Source organism: Rhynchophorus ferrugineus, unplaced genomic scaffold, assembly GCF_030347505.1.
Source record: "Rhynchophorus ferrugineus isolate W39M unplaced genomic scaffold, kcgeb_rfMv2 rfM5, whole genome shotgun sequence".
Lineage (NCBI taxonomy): Eukaryota > Metazoa > Arthropoda > Insecta > Coleoptera > Curculionidae > Rhynchophorus > Rhynchophorus ferrugineus.
Window position 1 is genome coordinate 16,639,075 of NW_027472584.1, and position 22,734 is coordinate 16,661,808.

General features: G+C 30.1%; 1 protein-coding gene across 5 annotated transcripts in view; it reads right to left on the bottom strand.

Annotated features, from left to right (window-relative positions):
- The window catches only part of LOC143197307 (agrin), a 507,226-nt gene that overhangs the window by 19,553 nt on the left and 464,939 nt on the right, over positions 1-22,734 (bottom strand). For all 5 annotated transcript variants that reach the window (XM_076405663.1, XM_076405662.1, XM_076405660.1 and 2 more), the window contains 4 exons: positions 19,567-20,125; positions 17,510-17,874; positions 11,324-11,558; positions 7,956-8,120 (listed from right to left, as the gene is read on the bottom strand). In XM_076405663.1, the coding sequence (XP_076261778.1) occupies positions 7,956-8,120; positions 11,324-11,558; positions 17,510-17,874; positions 19,567-20,125 (1,324 nt within the window). The remainder of the gene's footprint in view (positions 1-7,955; positions 8,121-11,323; positions 11,559-17,509; positions 17,875-19,566; positions 20,126-22,734) is intronic.

The window sequence follows — 22,734 nt, forward strand, 5'->3', positions numbered from 1 at the left end:
ACTGTTGCGTTTTCCCACGCTTTGGAGCGGGTTCATCGTGTGCAGTCCACACGGATGACTGTCGATTGGACTTCGGAGTGAAACGAAGGAGCCATTTTTCATTCATTGTCACACATCGACGCAAAAACTAGGGTTCATTACGCTAAATCATCTTCAAACACTGTTCCGAATCATCAACTCGTCGTTGTTTTTGGTCAAAAGTGAGCTCGCGTGACACCCACTTTGCACGAAAGCTCTGTGCATTTCTCATACCCAAATATTCGTGAATGATATGATGTGCACATTCAGTTGGTATCTTTAGAGTGTCTAATATTCCATTCAATTTCATTTTACAGTCATTAGGAATTGTTTTGTGGATTTTTTAAATGTTCATCGGTAACAACCTCTTTTGGGCGTCCACTGCGTTCACCGCATTCGGTGCTCATTTCACTACGTCTAAACTGAGCATACCAATCCTTGATGGTTGATTTTCCTAGGCAGTGTCCGGCAACTCGGCATCAAGCCAAGTGTTTGCTTCAACAGTATTTTTTCCCTTCAAAAAGCAATATATTATCAATACGCGAACAAAAGTTGGTTCACTGAAAATGCTATAATTCACAAACTAATTATTCTACAGCTGTCAAATTTATACACGCATCTTTTGAGGGTTAGAGCTAACTAAAAAACATATGGATATAATTGTAGTAGCGCCATCTATGTGTCAGGCCGGGGACTTTTCAATTGACTTCTTCTCTTAAAGTACGGGTAAACGCCATAGAAACTATATACATCAATCAAAAATCACTCACATTTATATAGAAGCTAGAGCGAGTATTGTTTATAAAGTTAATGGTTTACATGAAACTTATATACCTGTTAACCAAGTCCAACTATCAAATTCATTAATTATCCAATAGTTTATGATTTTAACCGCAAAAGTTGACTATGTAAGAATATTAAGTAAATTAAAATTATAAAAGCTGGATTATGTTAGATACAACATAGCAAAGTCCATTAACTGTTTTGTTTTAGCTCAAAAGTTAGGCATCATAATTTATATTTTTAAAAATAACACTAGATAATTTAGAACTCAAGTTTTATGTAGGGTTGTAATAAAGTATATAGACCCTAAAAATGTTTCTGAATTTTTAAGTGATTTTATTTACGATATAGTATGAGTTATATTATATTCCATATTTAATTATTTTATTTTTATAAATTTAAGATTTATTGAAGAGAATTGAGTAGTTTAGCATTGTCGTCATGGATGGAGAGCATTGAGGATCCATATCGTTTGTTCATTATTGATTGTAGATATAAGGGTGTCTTCTCCAGCTTAGACCAACTCATAATGATCTTCATGATCACTTTTCTTGGCGATAATGCTAACAATTTGTGAAATATGCTATTACCTGAAATATGCTGAAATATACGATCGTTAATTAAAATAACAGTTTTAACAACCACTAATTTACTATTTGTGTTATTGCAAAAAAACACAACATTATATTCAATATTATGTTAATAATGTCATCTTAATAAAGTTAAAAAGCAAAAGTGATGCATGATTAAAAAACATCATCAGATGACAGTATAACTGCATATTAAGGTTTTATGAAAAAAGTTGTAAATATTTTTAGATGGTTAGTAACACTCCTAAAACATATGTTTTGCGTCTTTTTTATACTTTAAAACTTAATGCTTAATAGCACTATGTGAGATTTTTTTTGTTCTATAACATTAAATAAAACGATTTTTTTGTCAAATTGTACCTGCTGAACAAAAAAACTTATATATAGGAAATGAGCCATATATTCTAAAAGAAAATAACGAAATATTAACTTTTCATTTTGTGAACAGTAGAATCTTCTTTAATTACAAACCAGCAGTAATCTGCTAACATTTTGGCATTCTGTCTTCCTTGATAATACTCTTCTATCTGTTTTGTATCCTGGTAAGAGCAGAAATGCAAGAAATTACTAAAACCTTGGCATATTCAGTTTTAAGATTGCCTAAAAATGCATGAATTACTCTCTTTAGAGATAAGTAAGCTGCTAACTCCTTCGTGGTAAGATTCTCATGGAATTAATCGTTTCTTATCAGTTCTTTAACTCATGGGCCAATAGAAATGCCTTTTTTAAATTTAGCGTGACTTAATTTAGAGAAAACAGTTTTCAATTACAAAAATCCTTTACAATTTTTATCCCTGGCCTTGACAAACATTTTCATTAAACCAAGTTTTATATGTAAAGGTTGTTGAATCACATTTTTTTGTGAAATGTGAGGTTCATATTTAACCTTTAATTTACCACAAACAAAGTCAGTTCTTTTTGGTCAACCCTTAACTTTATAGTGCTTTTTGGTGTCTCTACTATCCCACAAACGGAGAAAACAACAATAATTCGTCAAACCTCCCTGTAGTTCAAGCAATATAGCAACGACTTTTAAATCAGCACAAACTTTTTAGTTGTATTCTTTAACGCGTTTGATTAAGTCAAAAATTAGTTTCATGTTTTCATACGTTTTTGTTTAAATCACTGAATATGCAATAGGTATGGATCCTTCCATTGTGGTGTAATACAACTTTTAAGAATAATTATTATTCACGCGTGTATTAGACAACCATATCAATCAATAGACACTGTTTTTAATAATGGAATAAGGAATCCAAACCACGAAATCTTATTTATGTTAGAAAAATTCTATCACACAAGGTAATTGAAAGTTAAATGTAGTTTAAAATAATGTAAGTAAAATACGATACACAGCTAGAAACTTGAAAAGCATAATGCTTTTGATATTTAATATTGAAAATTATGCGAACTTTTTTTAAACCTTGTAATAAATTATTTACTATTCCCAAAAGTATCAAATTGGATTTCCTGTTATAAATTAAATTTATTACAAACGGGCATTTGAAAGAGTAGTCCTCTAAAAAAATATATTCAAATGGAGACCATCTCTCCATTCCTGTCAAGTAAAAATGGCGAAAAAATCGGCCTTTTCCCTTTATATATGGCGTTTTTATTGTCCATTTTGTTAAGGTGTGAACGCTTGTGGTCCATATAAGGTAATAAAGTATTAAATTAAAAATAAAAAATATTACTTTTGAAATGTGGCTGGGGCTGATTCCCGTTTTCTTTGTATAATATTTGGGGTTTTCCCTCTTTTTTCCATTTCTTTCTCCTATTCCGTTTTGTTAGTCTGAGTTGAATTTTTATCGTTAATTGATTCTTGATATTTATATCCCTAATATTGTGTAAAATTAAGCATATAATGACAATAATTATTATTTAATATTCAGTAATGTTTTCAGTTTAAAACTGTATGATTGTTATTTTTGAAAATAATTTTTAGACAAATTACATATTGTTATATTTATATTAGATATATTTGTGTAAATCTAAGTTTTAGTGCAAATAACTAAGTATATAATAACAAAGATTATTTTATAGATTGCCTAACTTTATTACTTCAAATGTAGTATCATTATTTTTAAACAATATTTTGAAATAAAGTCTATAATACCTAATATAACATATATCATGATACAACATTCGTCAATAAACAATGTAATTTTATACATGAAAGTTTAAAATCTATTTTAATGGAGATGTGTTGCAACTGGGTACAGCTGTAAAACTAGATACATTCAAACAAAGAATAGCAGCCTTTATATTCGAAAAATAGTTCAGCTTTATACCCTATTTTTATTTCATGCATTTCCTCTTTTTTGTTATTTTCAAAAAGCCGTCTTATTCGTAAACTTTATACGTCAATATAAGATACAATAAAGTCTATTATAAAAGAGCTTCGTAAAAATTGCGCAAGCGCTATTTTCTATTGCTTACTATGTTCTTTGTCATCATTTTGTTTGTTTTTTTATATATAAATCATATTATATTTTATATTTGAAATGGGGAATCAATAAATCTGCAAGAGTGAGTATAAAGGTGTGCATTTTTTAAAATTGCTTTCTTATTAAATAATACGTTACTTATATACACAAGATTTATTTGTTCATAAGGAATTGTGATGTGACTGAATAGTTTCCTACAGAATGGTGTCCCATTCTTGTACCAAAATACCCTTCAATTGCTTCAGTGATATTGGGGATGAAAGTCTATTCCTCACTCTGTTATAAAACACCCCATAACTTAATTATGTTCATATGTTGATATTATGTTATGTATGATTGAATTATGTTGAGGTCTGGTGATTGTGCTATCCAGTGAAGATATTTGATGTTATTTTAGTGCATCTCAAACCAATACTGAACCTTTTTAGCTCTCTCTATGGACGCATTCTCATCTGGACGCTGAAGTAATGTATGGATATTCTATTTTTAAATGGTCGTTATTTTTTAGAAAACTAGCGTAAGTATTCATATTTATGACACTCGAATCGTTATTTTTACAACTTCAAATGACACTCTTTCACTTCGTTGAAATATATCGTTGGCGAAAAAGTAAATTCGGTTTTCCTGAGTATATTGCTTTAAGCTTGCTTATCTCCAGAAATAATTATTTAATGAAGTCATAGACTACGACGCGTTTGAAGTGAAGCGGTTATTCAATAAAAAATTATTGCTTTTTCAACGTAGATTCCAGAAATAATTGTCATCATATTTTTCGCCGAAATATGTCCAAATTTCCATTCGTGAATTTCATCTGACACGAAACGAAATTGAGATATTTTTGAAAATAATAATTACGTTCAATGATATCGTGATATGACGACAACTAGAAAAGGTTCGCAAAGGACTGAAAAGCCTGCGTTGACATTGCATTGCAAATTGCTGGAAGTAGAATTGAACTATTCATCATGTCCTGTTCGAATCCTACCAAACCATGAATTCCATTTTCTACTATCAACAATTAGTACGATTAAAAAACTCTGCTAGAATGGATCTATAAGAAAAGTGTTGTCTTCTATCATGGCAACATGACGCTATAAACATTTTTATGACTTGGTAATGTGTGAAGGAGACTTACTGAGAGGTTTTGATGCATCAATCTTGTAGCTCGGAGTGAGTCTTATTTGAATACTATTTGTTTCGGTCGCCGAAAACCTATCTCAAGGGTGTAAAGTTAGATTCAGAAGAGTCTTGAACCTTACAATATTTACAGTAAGAGAATTATGGCTTACCAGAGAAGTACATAAAAGCACAAAGCCGTAAAAATACGACAAACATTTTTTCCCAAATTAACAAATTTATTTATAGTATCAGATATGTAATAACACGAACAATTTTACAGGTGAAGCCTCTATAAAAAATCTACAAAATTCTGTGTGGTATATTGGAACCCTCTGGGTATTACTGCCATAATATCATGATTTTTCGTTTATTAGACATTCAGAGCGACACTGGATTTAGTAGAGCTATTTCCAATATTTCTAAAACAACAAAGGAACATATATTTCATGTTTTGATTAAATATTGCTTTTTACATTTCTAAAATAAATTGATATTTGCCAGCAAAAATGTTTTTTTGCTAATTAGACTACTCGGCGGATGCTTTTTTTGCGTCGATGTTTTTGTTTGTGTGTACAAAATTACCTAAATATTGACTCTAAAAATATCCTAGCTATTAAAAAAAATATCTGTGAAAGTTTCATTTTGATTACTTCTCATGTATCTCATTTTTATTTTATTTTGTGCCTCTGAAATATGAAACCGCAAAAATCGGAGTAATAAATAATGAATCTGTCTTATAAATCAAAAGAGCAGAAAAAAAATGGGATTTCTTATATAACGCTTCCTTACAGTTATCTTTATGGGGTCTGCATTAAATTAATATTTCATTTGTTTAATAAGTGATTAGCAGAACGGGACAGTTTTTTTAAACAGCAGATATTAACCGAAAAGATTCGATGTAGTTTGATCTATTTATAACCAATAGCTATGAGCTGAAGGATTAAAAAGTCCCGGGCGTAACAAAGAAACAACGTTTTTTGTTCAAAATTGGCTTAATTCAACAACGTAATCTCCATCAAGAGCCACACAATTATTCCAGCGTCGCTCTAACATTTCAATATCACTTTTGTTGAACGATTTAGCTCTTGCCCTAAAATAGGCATGTCACCAGTTGTTGACCACTCAGATGAGGATCGTTTTGATTTCAGAGTGAACTGATTGATCTATGTATCCAATTGTCACATATTGAGGCAAAATATCAGGTTTGTTACGTTTAAACATGGCTTAGACTCAAAAATACGTTCTTGTTTTTGGTCAACAAGGAGTAAACGCTAATATATATTGTATCAACTTTCTCAATAAATCCAATGTAGGAAAATGCAACAGGACTAACTTTGTACTAGCTTGGCTTTACACATTTAGCAGACAAGCTTAGTCTAAACCTGAGCCACACATAGATTCCCATTGAGCTACTTGGTATGGATGGGTCCCACGGGGCCTTTGCGGCCTGGTGTGCTCGTGGTGAGGCCACTTGAAATTAAATTTATTTCGAAGTGCCTGGTGTTTTCGCCGTAAGGACACCTATTGTGATGTGAACTGTAGGTTTGCGAAACCGCTAACCTCCATCCGCAAAAGCTTAAAAATGAAAAAATAATCAGAATACGTGCAAGCACCTAATAATAGATAAGCCATCTACAACTATTATTAAATATATTATTCATAAATATTTTGTACTATTGATAATGTTGAAGCCATTAGAATGAAATATATAAAAATTAGATACTATAAAAATGTTATTTAAATTTAGTACTAGTAATGTAAAAACATATTCATTAATAACATAAAGATTAAAAAGCACTAAAACGCTTTAAATCTCGAATATTAATATAAAATGATGTTCAATTTACATACAAATATATTTTAAATATATACTGATTTATTAATCATTAATAACCCATCCATGTAACGTTTACCCTGCGTGAATATCAATCATCGTCAACTTCCCCAAGCAGAGCAAGTTAAATATCTTGGTATGCACTTAGATCGACGCCTAACTTGGAAGAAGCACATAATCTCTAAACAAAAACAACTTCGACTGAAATTATATCAAATGTATTGGCTTATCGGGCGCAAATCCAAGTTATCATTAGATAACAAGGTGTTGCTGTATGAGTCTATACTCAAGCCTATTTGGTCATATGGAATCCAACTATGGGGTACCGTTATCAAATCTAATATATCCATCATTCAACGGTTCCAAAATAAAGTGTTGCGTGCCATTGTTGATGCTCCGTACTATATTTCAAATAAAGTAATACAACGCGATATTCCTCTAGAACCTATAACGAGTGTAATTCAACGTGTTTGTGTGAAGTACTTCGAAAGAGCGTCAGTGCATCCCAATGTAATCGCTAATCAGCTAAATATGCGACGTGATAGTGAAGTGCGTAGACTGAAACGTTTAACACCACCTGATCTGATTACTGGACATATGTAGACTTAAGAATAAGCTTATAATAAGCTTTAGAATAAGACTAATTAATTAAGATAATATTTTATACAGAAGATCGCTTAATGAAGTGATTTTCTGCATGCCATGTAAATATAATATAGACATCAGCAATACTTATTGCCTATAGGGCAGATTGTGGAGTCACAAAGAGTAAAAAAAATATCATTAATATCATCAAAATAAGGTAGATTGTTTCAGATGGAGTTTGAGAGAAAAAAGTTACATTACATAGCGGTTGCAACATAGTAAAATAGATTAATAGAATTTTTTTAGAAGAAAATTTGATTAATTTAATAACCTTAATATGTGGAAAATTAACAATTATTCTGTTACCTTACGTATTATCATATAATAAAACGAAACCTATAATAGTAACTGACATATATTTGTTATACTTACCTTATACTCCTGGCTATTATTTGTAATATTATTTGTAATTTAAATAAAGATTTACTAATTTTAATTAATCATTAAATGGTGTATAGGTAAAAGTGTCTGTTTGAAAATAAGTTCCTATCTGATTTAGTAAATGTATGTAATATTTACGGGACTGATCCGACATAGAGTGGGGCATTCAGGATGAAATCTCGGGCTGGAGCATCGGAATGGTCGAAAACTGTGCTTGAATTGTCAACTTGTAAAATACCCTCTTTTCCTTTGCGTGATATACGGACGTGGTACCATTTGCGAACAATGACTGGTTCCAAATTCCTAAACGAATGAAAAGGATTATGAAAGTTTTGACGAGTCTGTTAAATATCGTGTCATTTTCCGTCTGATGGATTTAGCAGACTTTTCTTCGTAATATTTCTTGAACTCTCAGCGACAATTTGTATAACTTATAAAATCTGCCAAATATTAATTAAATTATAATATATATATTATAATAATATATCTTTGGTCATAGGAATATCAAAATGTGTTTTTATATTAAGTATTTTTTAAAAATATATTAATATAATTACTAGTTTCCAGTCTAGTTTATGGACGAATGTTTAGTACATATATATATATATATATATATATATATATATATATATATATATATATATATATATATATATATATATATATATATATATATATATATATATATATATATATATAATGTGTAATTTTGTTACCACTAATTTGTAATCTCTTTTTGCTAAACTTAAATTTGCTAACTTTAAATATTTTATTATTATAAAAAAATAATTTTCAAACTATATATAATTATAATTCTGCTTAAACTATTCTTTATTTGTATTAGATTATAGGAATTTCAAAATTTGGTTATCAAAATATTAAGTATTTTTATGAAAGTTTGTAGTAAATATTAAAAATATATTAATATAATATACTAGTTTGAAGTCTAGTTAATGAACGAAGGTTTAGTACATATAATTTATTTTCAATTACATATAAATATTTAGTTCTGATATAACGTTATACGAATAAAAACATAAACAATATTCCCCGATTGGATTGAATATGACGAAACCCTATATAGCTATATAGACGTTGTATATATTTTTGGGATAAGCATGTTTTTATAAACGTATATTTCTCTATTCAATTAATTAATGTCTAAAAAGTATCTTTTGGCGTAGAAAGCAACGAGAAAATTGTTACGTTTAGAACAGGAGTAACCCTCATGGGACTAGAGTCCACCCTAGTTTTCCAAACTTTGTATTTAATGCGTGTGTATATGAAGTGACGTAACTTTATTATAATAATAACATAATGTCTGTGTTCCGGAGCGTACGAGATAAAATATGAAACGTTTCAATACAATTTTAATTTTATACATGATTTTATATAATAAAATGTACTTTAGGGTCTACGAAAAATGTCAATTAATTTAATATTTATTGATTTAATCAACGGTGTCAACGGCAAACTATCCTAAAATGTGATGAAAATATTCCAAATTACGTTAAAAAATACAGGCTAAAGTAAATATTTATTCGAAATATTAATTTAATATGTACGTTTTCATATTATCAGTTGGGTAACGAACAAACTAGACAATCTAAATGAGAACAAAAAATTGATTGATTGTCATGAAAAATATATAATTTAAAAGTTTATATGTTATATAGATTTTATTGTTGACGTCATATTTCCACGAGTGTTTATTTTGCTAATTCCTCTATATGGCTACTGGAGCTCGACAGCACTATAGTGTGATATTTGACAGTCCGTTTAAAAGGGAATGACGAGGGCATAGAGAACGATTTGAAGAAGATGAATATGGGCCTAGGTATTCGAGGTCATAATGGTTGTTCGTCAACAGTGTCGAAATTTGATAAAGAATGTTTCAAGGCCTGTGGTATCAAGGGCAGCATAATGTTTGAAAAGTCTTCTGAATATTCTTCCCTACTGCCAGCCATATATTGAAAATGACGATAATGAATTTTGACAAGCAAACACTAGCAATGGGGCGTACTAACTGTACTTGATGAAAATATTTAAATTAATAAATACATACTATAATTTTCTTCACAAAAAAACAAGCATGCCATACATACTGCAATTCTATAATAATATAGCTTATACTCTCGGGTTATATACATATGTATAATAAAGAAAAATTTGAATAAATTAACCCTACAATAGTTCCCAGAAATTAGAACAATACAGTCAATATTTGTTGGCTCTCAGATAATGGTTACTGCTACAACTTCACGCCTGTAGGTTGAAATCACAACAAAGATTCACATCTCCATGTTATTCTGATCCTTCAATTTTTGGAAAAATTTAGCGAAGAATATATGAAGTCGATACAATTGAGAAGTAGATATTTAGTCTGAGTGTAGTAGAACCACAATTTGATAATAAAATGATAACTTATCGGTTGAAATAGAAATAAATTCTTTAAACATATTTGCCTTAAACCAATTACTATGTTGATTTTAAGTGTTTTATTTTAATTTGGATTTTTATCAATTAGTGTAATAACCTTCTTAGGTTCTTTATTTAACTATATTACACTTTTTCTCTAAAAATAATGACTATCATAATATTATTTGATTACAATTTAATATAAATTTTGTATAAAAAATAATATAAATATTACATCCGCTATCACATACAGGACATGAAAACAAATATTTAATAACGTACTAAAGTGTTTTTAACATATTTACTGTGTTGCATATTCAATTAGAAATTAAAATTAAATTAATTACCATCGAAATCAATTGATAGTTTCAAACCTAACTAAATTTTAATTAAACCGCTTATATTTTCGAAACAGAAAATCAAAATATATATATATATCGACCAATATTAAATCCATATATAATATAAAATATATATGTATATATATATATATATATATATATATATATATATATATATATATATATATAGTGCATAATACAATTTAACTTATCTTTCTTATGTTATGAATTTACTTATGTCATTATTTATAGATTCATTATCAATAACTAACAAATGAATCAAAAATAAATCGCAAAATTTTGATGTTTTCCAAGCTTAATTTTTGTTGTAAAAGTAATCAAGGTTTTTAAGTAAATAAACTGCATTTTAGTAAAACAAACGACTATTTTTAGCGCATTAACAATCCAATTAAAATCCTAAGTTAATTTTATTGCTGATGAAATTAATTGGAAGCTTAAATCCTAACTAAAATTTAATTAAACCGTTTGTATTTTCCGACATAGGAAATCAAGTATATGTCGATAACTGTCAACAATATTTCGTAAAATGAATATTTTCTAGGTTAAAAGAAGGAATACTAAATTAAAAATGTATTTATCATTTCCCGTACAATAAATATTATTTTAGCTTATAGAGACATTAAAATAGTGATAACAACTGATATTTTGATTAATAAGAATTATTAATTACCAGAAGTTTGTTACATCTAATTAAGTATATATTTAAAAAAGGTCATTTTTACTTACATTAAATCTATTTTCGTGCCATCCAGACTAAATCGAAAACGTAAAAAGCCATGAGCTATGTTAAATGATACGTAATTGTTGGATAGATCTTCACTATAGAAAATCAGTCCATTAGGGGCCTTCGCCATAAAGGAAATGGCAATGGTAAATACTTTTCCTATGCCTTCGACGTTGGGTATTCTTATATATCCTCGGCCATTGAATTCAGGAATAACCACTTTGTCATTTTTGTATTCTGTAAAATTGTTAACAAAACTAAAGTAAGTGTTTTATTATTTGAAATAAATCAAGTAGTAAATATAGGAATATATCTATTAAAATATTTTTTATGTTAAAAAAATATTTTCTTAATTTATTTCTATACCTTACTGGAAGAACTTGTTAGAAGTAAGCTTTTTAGGTTTTGGATGTGAGTGGGATGTGAGTGGGTGTATAAAGTAAATTAAAATAGATAACTTTGAAAACAAAAACAAAATAATATTCGGATATAAAACAAAACTTGTTTATTTTGTTCAAAATTCTCTTCTCTAGATTCTATACAGGTATCTTCGCGATCAAGCACGACTGATCATCAAATTCCCTTTTAAAAAGGTTAATTTTAAATATTAATCAATATTATGGGATACTATTATGCAGGAAATTTCTTTATTTGCGTATCTTAGATTACGCTCATCTGAGTACTTTCATTTTTTTATGTTTATTTTCTAAATTGAATTGAAAGCAGTAGTGTCAGTCTTGTAAAACTTTTCGTTCTTATAATTTATTAATACCTATAATTTCTTATAAGTTATTAACTTCTTAATGCCCTAATAATAAATTATATACAGTTTTTGGTCATAATTTTCGTGCTCCTTGTAGTACTATTGTTGTATTGTCTAGATTTTATAATTTCATTACTTTTAACCGACTTCTGTATCTAAAACAGTCAAAAAATAAGTAATGCTCCGTATAATAATACTTTTGCTATGTTTTGTCTACGAATTTATATTTTGTTAATGGTTCGACGAGATTATCTCAAACTTTCATATTTTCAGGATGGGTAAGGCTTTGGTCACGTCTCCAAGGAAATGTAGAAAGATACAAATATTGTTACTTGACTCCATAGCTTCCCAGCATAGCTACTATCTATTGCTAACGTTTCAAAGTTTGTCGTCAATGGAATTAATATTAAAATTTAAGGTAATATGCCTCTTGGGGAAAATCGTATTGGCAAATGTGGCCGAAAAAGAATCACCACATCTCGCACCGATCGAAAAATCAGAAAGAGCTGCTTCGACAATCGTAAAAAGAGCGTTGCTCGTTTGATTACGATAACAGACGACGAGGGTGTAAAGATTTAGGAGAGGACAATGCGGAGGCGGTTGGTTGAACAGAATCTAAACCATGTCTAACCGATAGCATGAAAATGAAACGACTCCAATGGGCTAGACAACATGGAAATGTGACTATTGCAGACTGGATTCGAGTAAGTATAACTTTTTTGAACAATACAATTGGTCAATAACAATTTTTTAGTATTAATTGTATTGACTTACAGGTGTGCTTTTCTGGCGAATCAAACTTCCAAATTTAGATTGACAAATGTTCTTTTGTAAGACGACGCCCTGGTGAACATTTCTACGCCGATTGCCTTGAACAGAGGGTTAACTACCCGTTTAGTATCATGGTGTGGTCTATTATATCAGTCAAAGGCATGGAATGCCTATACATTGTAGAAGGGGCAATGAAACAAGACCAATACAAGCGAGGACTAGAAATCCGGTTCCTACCGCATGACAACTATATTTTGGATTATGATTCAGCAACGTGTCACAAAACTAGAAGTGTTACTACATATTTGGCGAAAAAAATCACTGTTTTACCTTGGCCAGAGAATTCACCAGACCTGAATCCCATAGAAAACATGTGGAAGCGGTCGATTGCAAAAGAAGCGATTATCACCAAGAAGCAGTTAATTGAAACTCTCATCAGATAATGGCAGCACAACTTCAAACTCCGGAAAGATTTGAACATATGTATTGAGAACATGTCCCAACGCATAGAAACTCTTATTGCAGCAAAAGGGTGGAATCACCTTAAAATTAATTCCATTATTTTTTAATAATATTAATATTATAAGATTATAAAACTGTGTTGTGTATTTTTTATTTTTTATTATCCCAACAGATTACAGATACAAATAAAAAATATATAAGAGACTCCCAACTAATAATTTGTTACAGAAGTCTAATTAAACTAGAAAATTAAATAATCTCAATATCGTCCCTAATAATTTGACCACGCACTGTAAGTGAACAAAATCCTACGAGCTTGTATAGTAAATGTCATTCTTAACATTAGCCGAAATAGACTAATGTAATTTTAATTTAGAAAATACATTCAAATAACTTATATAATGATACAAGTATAACAGAACAATAATAAATGATTAACTTGTAAATTAATATTATACTAAGAATATCTAATATAATATGTAATTAAAAAAAAACATTATGAAGGTATTCCCAATTTATATCTGTATTTGTTCATTGAATCTAACGAATCTTAGGAACCGTCGAAGTTATTTCAACTTCGTAGTTATAGTTGTAGGTTCTAATATGCATATCGACCCTCATAAAGAAGATGAAGTCGACATTGGGCCGTTCGGCTACCATCAAAGGAACAACAACAACTGTGCTGTATATCTGACACATTTTTGCGAGACCCGCAGAATGCGACCCGAAAACAACAAAAATAATTTTCAAAGCCGACGCATTGACACTGAACAACAAGAATTCTATGTCGGGTCGAATGGACAACTTGCTGGAATCCACAGTAAATGCAAGAATTTATCGAAGCACGTATATTAAAGCGAATTTGAAATATAAATGAAAAATTGGATCAACAATGTTGAAAATGTATTCACCTAAAAGAAAATTACACTTAAAGAGAAATGAAATAGCAAAAATTATAAAAAGTCTCTCCGAAGTAGCTGTGAACTCAAGTCTTCAAAATATATAATATACTGCCTATTGCGGTATGTGAAATAGTTTTAATACCAGACAACAAATTTTCTTCTCATTTTATTCTAGTTAAAAAGAGATACAATGTTGGCTGATACATTCGAACATATAACCAAATCAGCCTGTAAAAGTCGTTCGGTTGTCAAACGTCTGCAAAATTCTTCAAAACACTGTTGATAATAAGAGGTTATAAACCAGCAAACATTGTTTTGGCATTTTTATGTTTTGATAAACTTCAAATCGCTATTTAATATTTATGAAGGGGTCGAAAAAGCACGAAGAGGTCCAATGCAAGTTACAGATATTGCCCTAAGACAATACAATTTTTAAAAGAATATAATAAAATTAAACGATTTTCAATTTGTTTACAAACAAGAGTATTTCAAAATCGAACATTAGATCACCCTTAGCAAAATGTTACTTGGTAAATATAACTGAAATGTTTAACTGTGTTTTATGTAATTTTCTTTTTGTGCAACATGCCAAAAAAAGGATACAAAGTAGTTCAGATGTCTGGCAACAGACGGTAATGTCTTCCTCCATATTACTGCATATTTAATCAAATCGAATTTTCACGGAATGTGAAATAAGAATAATTGCAATAGGCATGCAGATCGAGAAAAATATGCAAGCAAAATCTGTTTAGATATGTGGAAAGGATGTTCTACAATAATACACTTTGGTTTGGATGAATAAATGATGAAATTGTGAACTACTATTAGATTGGAAATTAACAGCTCATTTGTTGACTTGAGGCTTGGCTCAAAGTGGTGACAGTAAGTGAATGAAATCTCACAGTTCTCGATGTGGGATTATGATTCAATGCTGACAATACTAAGCGAGGGTGATGAGAAAGGAAACAACTAAAGGTGAATATATCATTAATATCGGATAACTGTAGAAAATCGTATTGTAGAGTTATAATAATTATTTACTCTAAAACTTAGAGTTGATGGTGTACCATTGCGACGTTTTAACGTCATCAATTTAGATGACATGACTTCACTGCTACTTTGGATAGACTGTAAATAAATGTGAGTTAAAATTATCTTTAAATAAAAAATGGCTTTAATATATCAGCAAAAATATGATTTAGGTTGAGAGTGTAAGCTATAGATAAATATGGTGTTTCTTAAATATCTTAATAACACTAATTATTATTTTCTTTTTAGGTAGATCGGTGACATCTGTTGGTGAAAATACGAAATAACAATATAAACAATTTTTAAAATCCATGGTTTTAATATTTTTCTGCAGAAAGTAGCAGTTTTCCATTTTTTCATCACCATGATCAGTTCCAAAACAGTCATTAATTAAAATCACTGAGAAAAATCTCAATAATAGAAGGTTAACAGTAACAAACCTACGCTGAAACCTGTTGAAGAATGTTCGCAACTGCCCATTAATAACAGCGGACTGATTGAGAAATAGACACTCTCTGGGTTGATGATGATGAACTGGTTAACGTGTCATAGTCGATCATCAAAAATGATGACATATAGTAAACAGTATTTTAAAATATTCGATATTTGGTTGATAACAGCAGTATAAAACACAGAAAATGTTATCCCAGATGTTGGACACGTACGTGGTGTTAGCAGCGACGTACATCAGACGATAAGGAAGATCTGGCAACCCCGAGACATTGATCTCGGATATTATTGAAGGGTAATTTGTATCATTCAGTCACTGATCAGTATATGATTGTAAAAGGGTTCAACTATATTCTTATATGTGGTACAAGCCTTTGATAAGGTGTACCATGACGGCCTTGTTCATAAGCTACAGAAAAAGTTACCCAAACAATACAGTGAATTGTTGAAATTTTATATTACAACCAGAATGTTTAGCATCAAACACGTGTAAGCTTACTCTACAATAAAAGAAGTTATACTAGGTGTACCATAAGGAAGTGCATTGTGGCCAATTCTTTACCTACTCTACACATGTGATAGACCACAAATGGAAAATATCAGGGTGGCTATATTTGCTGATGATATTGCGATTTTTGTTGTCGGAGATAATAACGAAGTAGCCACATGAAAATTACAACAGGCAAGTGACAATATAAATAAATGGACCCAGACTTGGAAAATAAATATTAACCAAAGTAAATCTGTGCATATGCATTTCACCTATAATCAGACGGCTCAACCAATCAGTAATAATATCATTCCATATAGCAACAACACTAAGTATCTCGCAATGAACCTTGATGCAAAACTTCGCTGCAACGGACATGTAAAAATGAAAAAGAAAGAACTGAAGATAAAATATAGCAAAATGTATTGGTTAATTGGAAGAATATCAAAATTATCAGTACATATTTAATTGCTATTATATAAGCAAATATTGAAACTTATATGGGTATACACTATGGGGATGTTAAGCGAAAACTAATACAGATACAATAAAGGTTTTCCAGCCAAAATGTCCTGAGAAGTATTGTTGGTGCACCGAGATACTACATGATCGATTACTTACATCGAGACCTTCAGATACCGAGTGTAACACAGGAAATCAATAGAATTGTAAGGAGACATGAGGACCTACTCCTTACTCATGTCAATATCGAAGTAATACAATTCTTGGGATAACACCGGAACAGGAAACAGAATCGAAGGAATCAAAACAATTGATCTTGTGTTGTGTAGTATAGTGAAGCGCATTTAATAGAAAAACAGCAATATTAATACGTAAACATTAATTACCCGTAAATATTAATTATACCACAGACTAAGACAGGGCCGATGAGTCCTTCTAGTTATACACCTAGATTAAAGTTAATATAAAAAGAACTGACCAATATTCAGTTCAGATGTACCACCATCGACTACCCAAATGGCCTTTTTAGGTAACACTGCCGCCGCTGGTTTTCGTCTATTATATTCTCTATATTTGATAACGTCAATAAATAAGGGTTACATCATGTAAACATTATTGTTCCATTTTGTCCTATCTCCATTCATCGAGCCATATTATTTCCAAATATATATAGCAATAATGCAATTATAAATTAGACACACCGCGTCTTTGTTAAATATTAACAAGTACTACTGTTTATAGGGCGAGAAATTATGTAAATATTTATGAGTGATGCGTAATTATTTTTCTTGTTCTTGACATAACGGAAAAGACAAAGGATGTTAGTTCAAAAGGGTAGATTGTTCAAAAAGGTATTTACCGACTTCGCAACGTTTCCCCACTTGACCAGGCTTACAGTGACAGACATAAGTATCCATGTCGTAAGCCTTACATTTGGCCCCAAACGCACAGGGGTTGGACATGCAGGGGTCTTCAGGTTTGTCGCAGAATTTTCCGGAATACTTCGATGGACACTCGCACCGAAAGAGATCGTTCATTGGCACGCATTTGGCTCCATTTAAACAGGGGGTGTTTTCGCACGCGTGCTGTCCGCAGTCATGAATGCCCTTAGTTTCCAAAACCATCTCGTGGCGGAACATGTGAAGTTCAATTTCCTCCCTGCCTATTTTTAGTTTTCTGATACAGCCCTCGAAACCTTTGTCAGTTCCAATATTCTCGAAAATCCTGAAAGGAACATATAAAGATCAGATTTCTAATTATATTTTTGATTGGACTTTTTAAAGGAAATTATGTGACTATACAGGCGGCACAAATATTTAATCTTTATATAAAGATCGACATACTGTGATTACAAAATGGTTTAAAAACCTTTTTAAATTTATTAAAAATCGACACATTCTTGAACTGTTCAATTCAGTGTGTCATTTTATTTTTCAATTTTCTTTATTTTAGTTGTTTTATGGTTCACGAACAAGACATATTCTAATAAAATTTGGCAACTGAATTTTGTGAATTCGGATCATTTTGTCATAAAAAAAGTTATTTGTAGGTTGTAATCATTAGTAGTTGAATTGTAATGTAGTTGAATGTAATGTTTAATAGTGATTAATAATATTCAACGCATATGGACACCAGAAGATCTTTTCTTCCTTCCTTTCGTTCGATTGCTGTGTTTTTAAGATATTTTTAAATATTCTGGCCATTGAGTTACATTTGTTCAACAGTTTATTATGAATCAGTTTATTGTTTTATGAAATAAAGTTTAAAATATCATTGTTGAAGTAATATCAAGTAGTTTAGACTTGCATGTTATCTTATTAATCAATTGGTCCTTGAACGTTCAACTGGATATATTACTGTTTAAAACACCTAATATATAAAAAATATTCAAAAAATAAATATAAGATAACAGGTCTGAATTTAACGACTAAAATATAATGTTGTATTTCAGAAGTAATTGTTGGCTATTTCATATTACTTCTTAGTGTTAATGGGTTACAAAATGACTACAGAAATGGAATTGATTGTGGTAATTTTAGTCATTGATAAAACGAAATGTAAAGTTTGGAGTTAATATAATGTAGCAGTTGTTTGTACATTACAGAAAAATGAGCGATTTTTTTAATTAACATACACTAACATCAAGGTGTGTCTAGGTCAGCTGGAAGGAAATATGTTTTCTAGAGCAGTTATAACATAATCAAAAAAAACTAGTTGAATCAAAGAATGTTTAATGTAAATTTATCACTCTATGTGAAATTTCTTTTAAAACAAGAAATAATTAATGCTTAGAATTATGAACAAAGAAGCGTCTTCATCTAAAGCATGTAGTAGCAGCTCACATTATAGAATTGGCAGAATACCAGCTGAAAACTATTACATATAAAAATGTTTTTTGGCCATTCTAACAACAATATGGTTATTTTTTAAGGCAAATATTTGTCATATATTTAGAAGTATTGAACTAAACGCATAAATATGAATATATAAGCAGATACATATATAAGCATGCTATTCTGTCAAAACCTTAATATTCCTGTTTTAAAATTATCTTCAAATAACTCTTTCAATATTATTTCAAACATTTGCAGCTTGAAGACATATGGAATATTTAGAACTCTTTAAAAATATTGTAAATTCTTTAGTGAATAAATGATAGTAAAATAATTAGTGTTTTAAAATTAATGCCGTTCTAAATCAGCAAAGCAATGCTCGTAGTAATTGAGATGTTAAAATTAAAAAAATTACCGATTGATATGCACGAAACACGAAACACGTTTTGGTTCGTTTTCTTTTATTTGTTATCGTTGAAATAAATAACACCAATTATTAATTACTTTATGTTATTTTAAGTAATTTAAATTACATTCAAAAATACGATACCATGCTGATAGTTTGAAAAATTATTTGCGTTACCTTGTATTGTTAGTCGGAATATATCCAACAAATGTATCCGTCTTGAGGTCTAGGGCCTTCGTTGATCCAGCTGCTTGGGCGGCTACATCATCCGCATCATCCAGCTTCAATAAACCATCCCGATTATACCGTTTAACAATAACGCGATGAAACTTTCCCAAGTCTATTTTATCCAGAGAACGTATTACGACAGTACCATGACCCAAATTGTATTTAAACTCAACGAATCCATTCGTAAGGGATAACGAAACAAAATCACCAAATCCATTATCGTTTTCAGCGTTATAAAGTAAAATTCCATCATAGGTATAGGATTTAAATTCTACTTCTATTATTAGTTTGTTATAGGCTTCAATAGTTTTTAGTATAACGTAAGAATTGCCACTGAAAGATGGTACATCGTACTGCTTAAGAACTATTTGTTTTTCACAGGATGGGCCAGTGTAATTTTCTGGACAGACACATGTGAACGTAGCTCCTGGTAAATCGATACAGGTGCTCAGATGGAAACATGGAAAAGAACTGCAGGCTCTGAACTCTTGAGTGGGACGAGAATCCTCTGAAAAACGGTTTATTTTATTATATGTATCATTATTCTTGGCAAAACAAAACACTGTTAAATACACATTATCTCTAATTTAATTCTATATTTTTGATAGAGTAAACATAATTTTATGAATTCGACTAAATATAATTTTACTGCCTCTCATATTAAAAATTACCAGAACATGAATTCATAAATAATCATGAGTTTAAAATATTTATAAAATATATATCGCATGAAATAGATAGATTTCAATTAAACCATTTAATGTGGCCTATGTTTCTAAAATAAAACAAAGGTTAATTCCTGGTAGCACAATAATACTGCTTGGTATTTCCATACTAACAAAAATAACTGACTTGCTGGTTGATGAATTGAAGTTTTTTTTTTCTTTCTATTCCTACATTTTATTTTAAATAAGATAATGTTTCTATTTGATGTTTTGTTTTTTTCTGTGCCTATTAATTACTTAAAAATACAGTACTAGAAAGTAATGAATCTGAAATATTTTCATTGTCATTGTTTAATATACGAATCGAATTTAGAATCTTTATTTTAAAATTGCTTTAATATTAATCAATAATGAAGGCTAAACATTGGATGAAATACACGTATATACAATATTACATGGAAAAAAACTATGTCTAATGAAATAAAAATATACACCTCATATAGCATTATACTAAAAGCTTCAACAATGTTATTAAAGAATTATATGAAATATGTCTATCAATTTTGAGGGAACATAACGTATTGTTATAATTTGTCCTGTTAAGTTATGCTATGGAATGTTTATATACTATTTATTAAAAAATATTATTATAATATTACACAACAGTCCTGGGCGTGACATATATATGACGCTCCCTGCCAATCTGACAAATGACCCGTGTCAAATAGCGTCCGAATAGTCCAGATCTGGCTTTCATTGGTTTGGAGAGCTCAAAAGAATGCTCCAAGGAAAGATGTTTAAAAAGCACACATTTGGAAAAATATTTAACAAGAAACAAGTCGAAGAACTTCAACGTCGAGAACGAGTTCAAATTCGTAAGTTTCTAAAGTAATTCAATAAGTATATCCAAAATTAATCTTTCAGGAATTACTTTCTATAGGTATAAAAATAACGTCATAGAATTTTTAATAGTGTTTCCATTTCTTGCCAAACTAATGCAGATTTAATTGTTTTAGTATTAGAATGAAAAGTGTTCCTTTAAAAAAAAAATCGATGATCAGTTGATGTCCTGTATACGTATTCGTATTAAATTTGTTATTTTTATCTTTGGGATATGGATGGCTTGAAAATGTTATCAAGTCATCCTGATATCTGCAGCTTCTCCTAATTAATTGCGACTCTTTTTTCAAATTTTAATTTCAGACTGCATACACTTTCAATGTTTTAAAAACACCTAAGAAGAATAATGTGAAGAGAATTCCATCGACCTTCAAATGATAAAGAAGTTTGTTGATCATGACTCTGGGAAAGTTTTTTAATAGGCATAGTGCTGTTTTTGGCATAACCCCATATCTGGATGCCACATATCCAGCAGTACTTTATTTATTTAATGTTGATAAGGCAGAAGTCCTTTCATATATCCAATGCATTCTTCTAAAATTAATATAAAGTTATTCCAGCGTTCTAAAATAAAAATAAAATTCTACCAACAATGATACTTGGAAATTATTAACATTGGAATATGTTGTTTTTCTTATTTGTAAAACTGACATGTATAGATATATGTATCATTCAAGCTGATTCTCTATTGCTTAGTCAAATTGTTAATTTTGTTTACCAACTTATTGTTTCCTTTTGGTTTTTACCTAAAATCATATCACGCTTTAGCAAAATTAACTCTTGTACTATATTGTAGCATAATCGGTGTACGTCAGGCAAAGGATCGGTCCAAGCGCGCTACCTTGGGGTGTTTTTGCTTGTTTTTCTTTCAATACCAAATAGGCATCGTCATGCAGACATTATTTGCCTCATTATCTTATATACTCTTGATCTCGACCATCATTGACGTCCAAGTCAAAGTTTATAAAATTACATGAGCCAAGAAAGGGGTTAGTGACTCCAGCTTCTGAAGAGTTATTTACCAGCATATAAGCAACAAAATGCTCTAGTATTTATACATTCTTTACTTTAATGTCAATAGAACGAGATCTTAGTGATACATTTTGTTTAACATGTCGGAGAGATAAATGAGTAAAATTGTTAATTATGTTTGTAAATTTCTAATAGTCATTTCCCAAAATACAACCTTTATAATATCTGCATTTTTATAGCTTTATGGCGATGTTTTAGTATCTCCATTATAGTGTCGGTCAGTATTTGATCATGTTTTGTGACCGTTACCTGGCCTCTGGATTATTTGGGATGTGGAAAAATGTACTATACTTAGGGAGTAGGCATGATATACATGCCACTTAAAATAGTTTGAATCAAGGTGTTCTAATCCTCTTACACTTCTTCAGTCTTTATTAATTTCATTAAACTCACAATTCTCGATAATTTGTGAGGTCAGGATCCAGAAGTCGAGATAAAAAGATCGTCTTTGTTCACTTAAATTGTAAGTAGTTCGAATAAATTAAGTAGTGTAAAGTGTTTCATTAATTCGCAAGAAAGT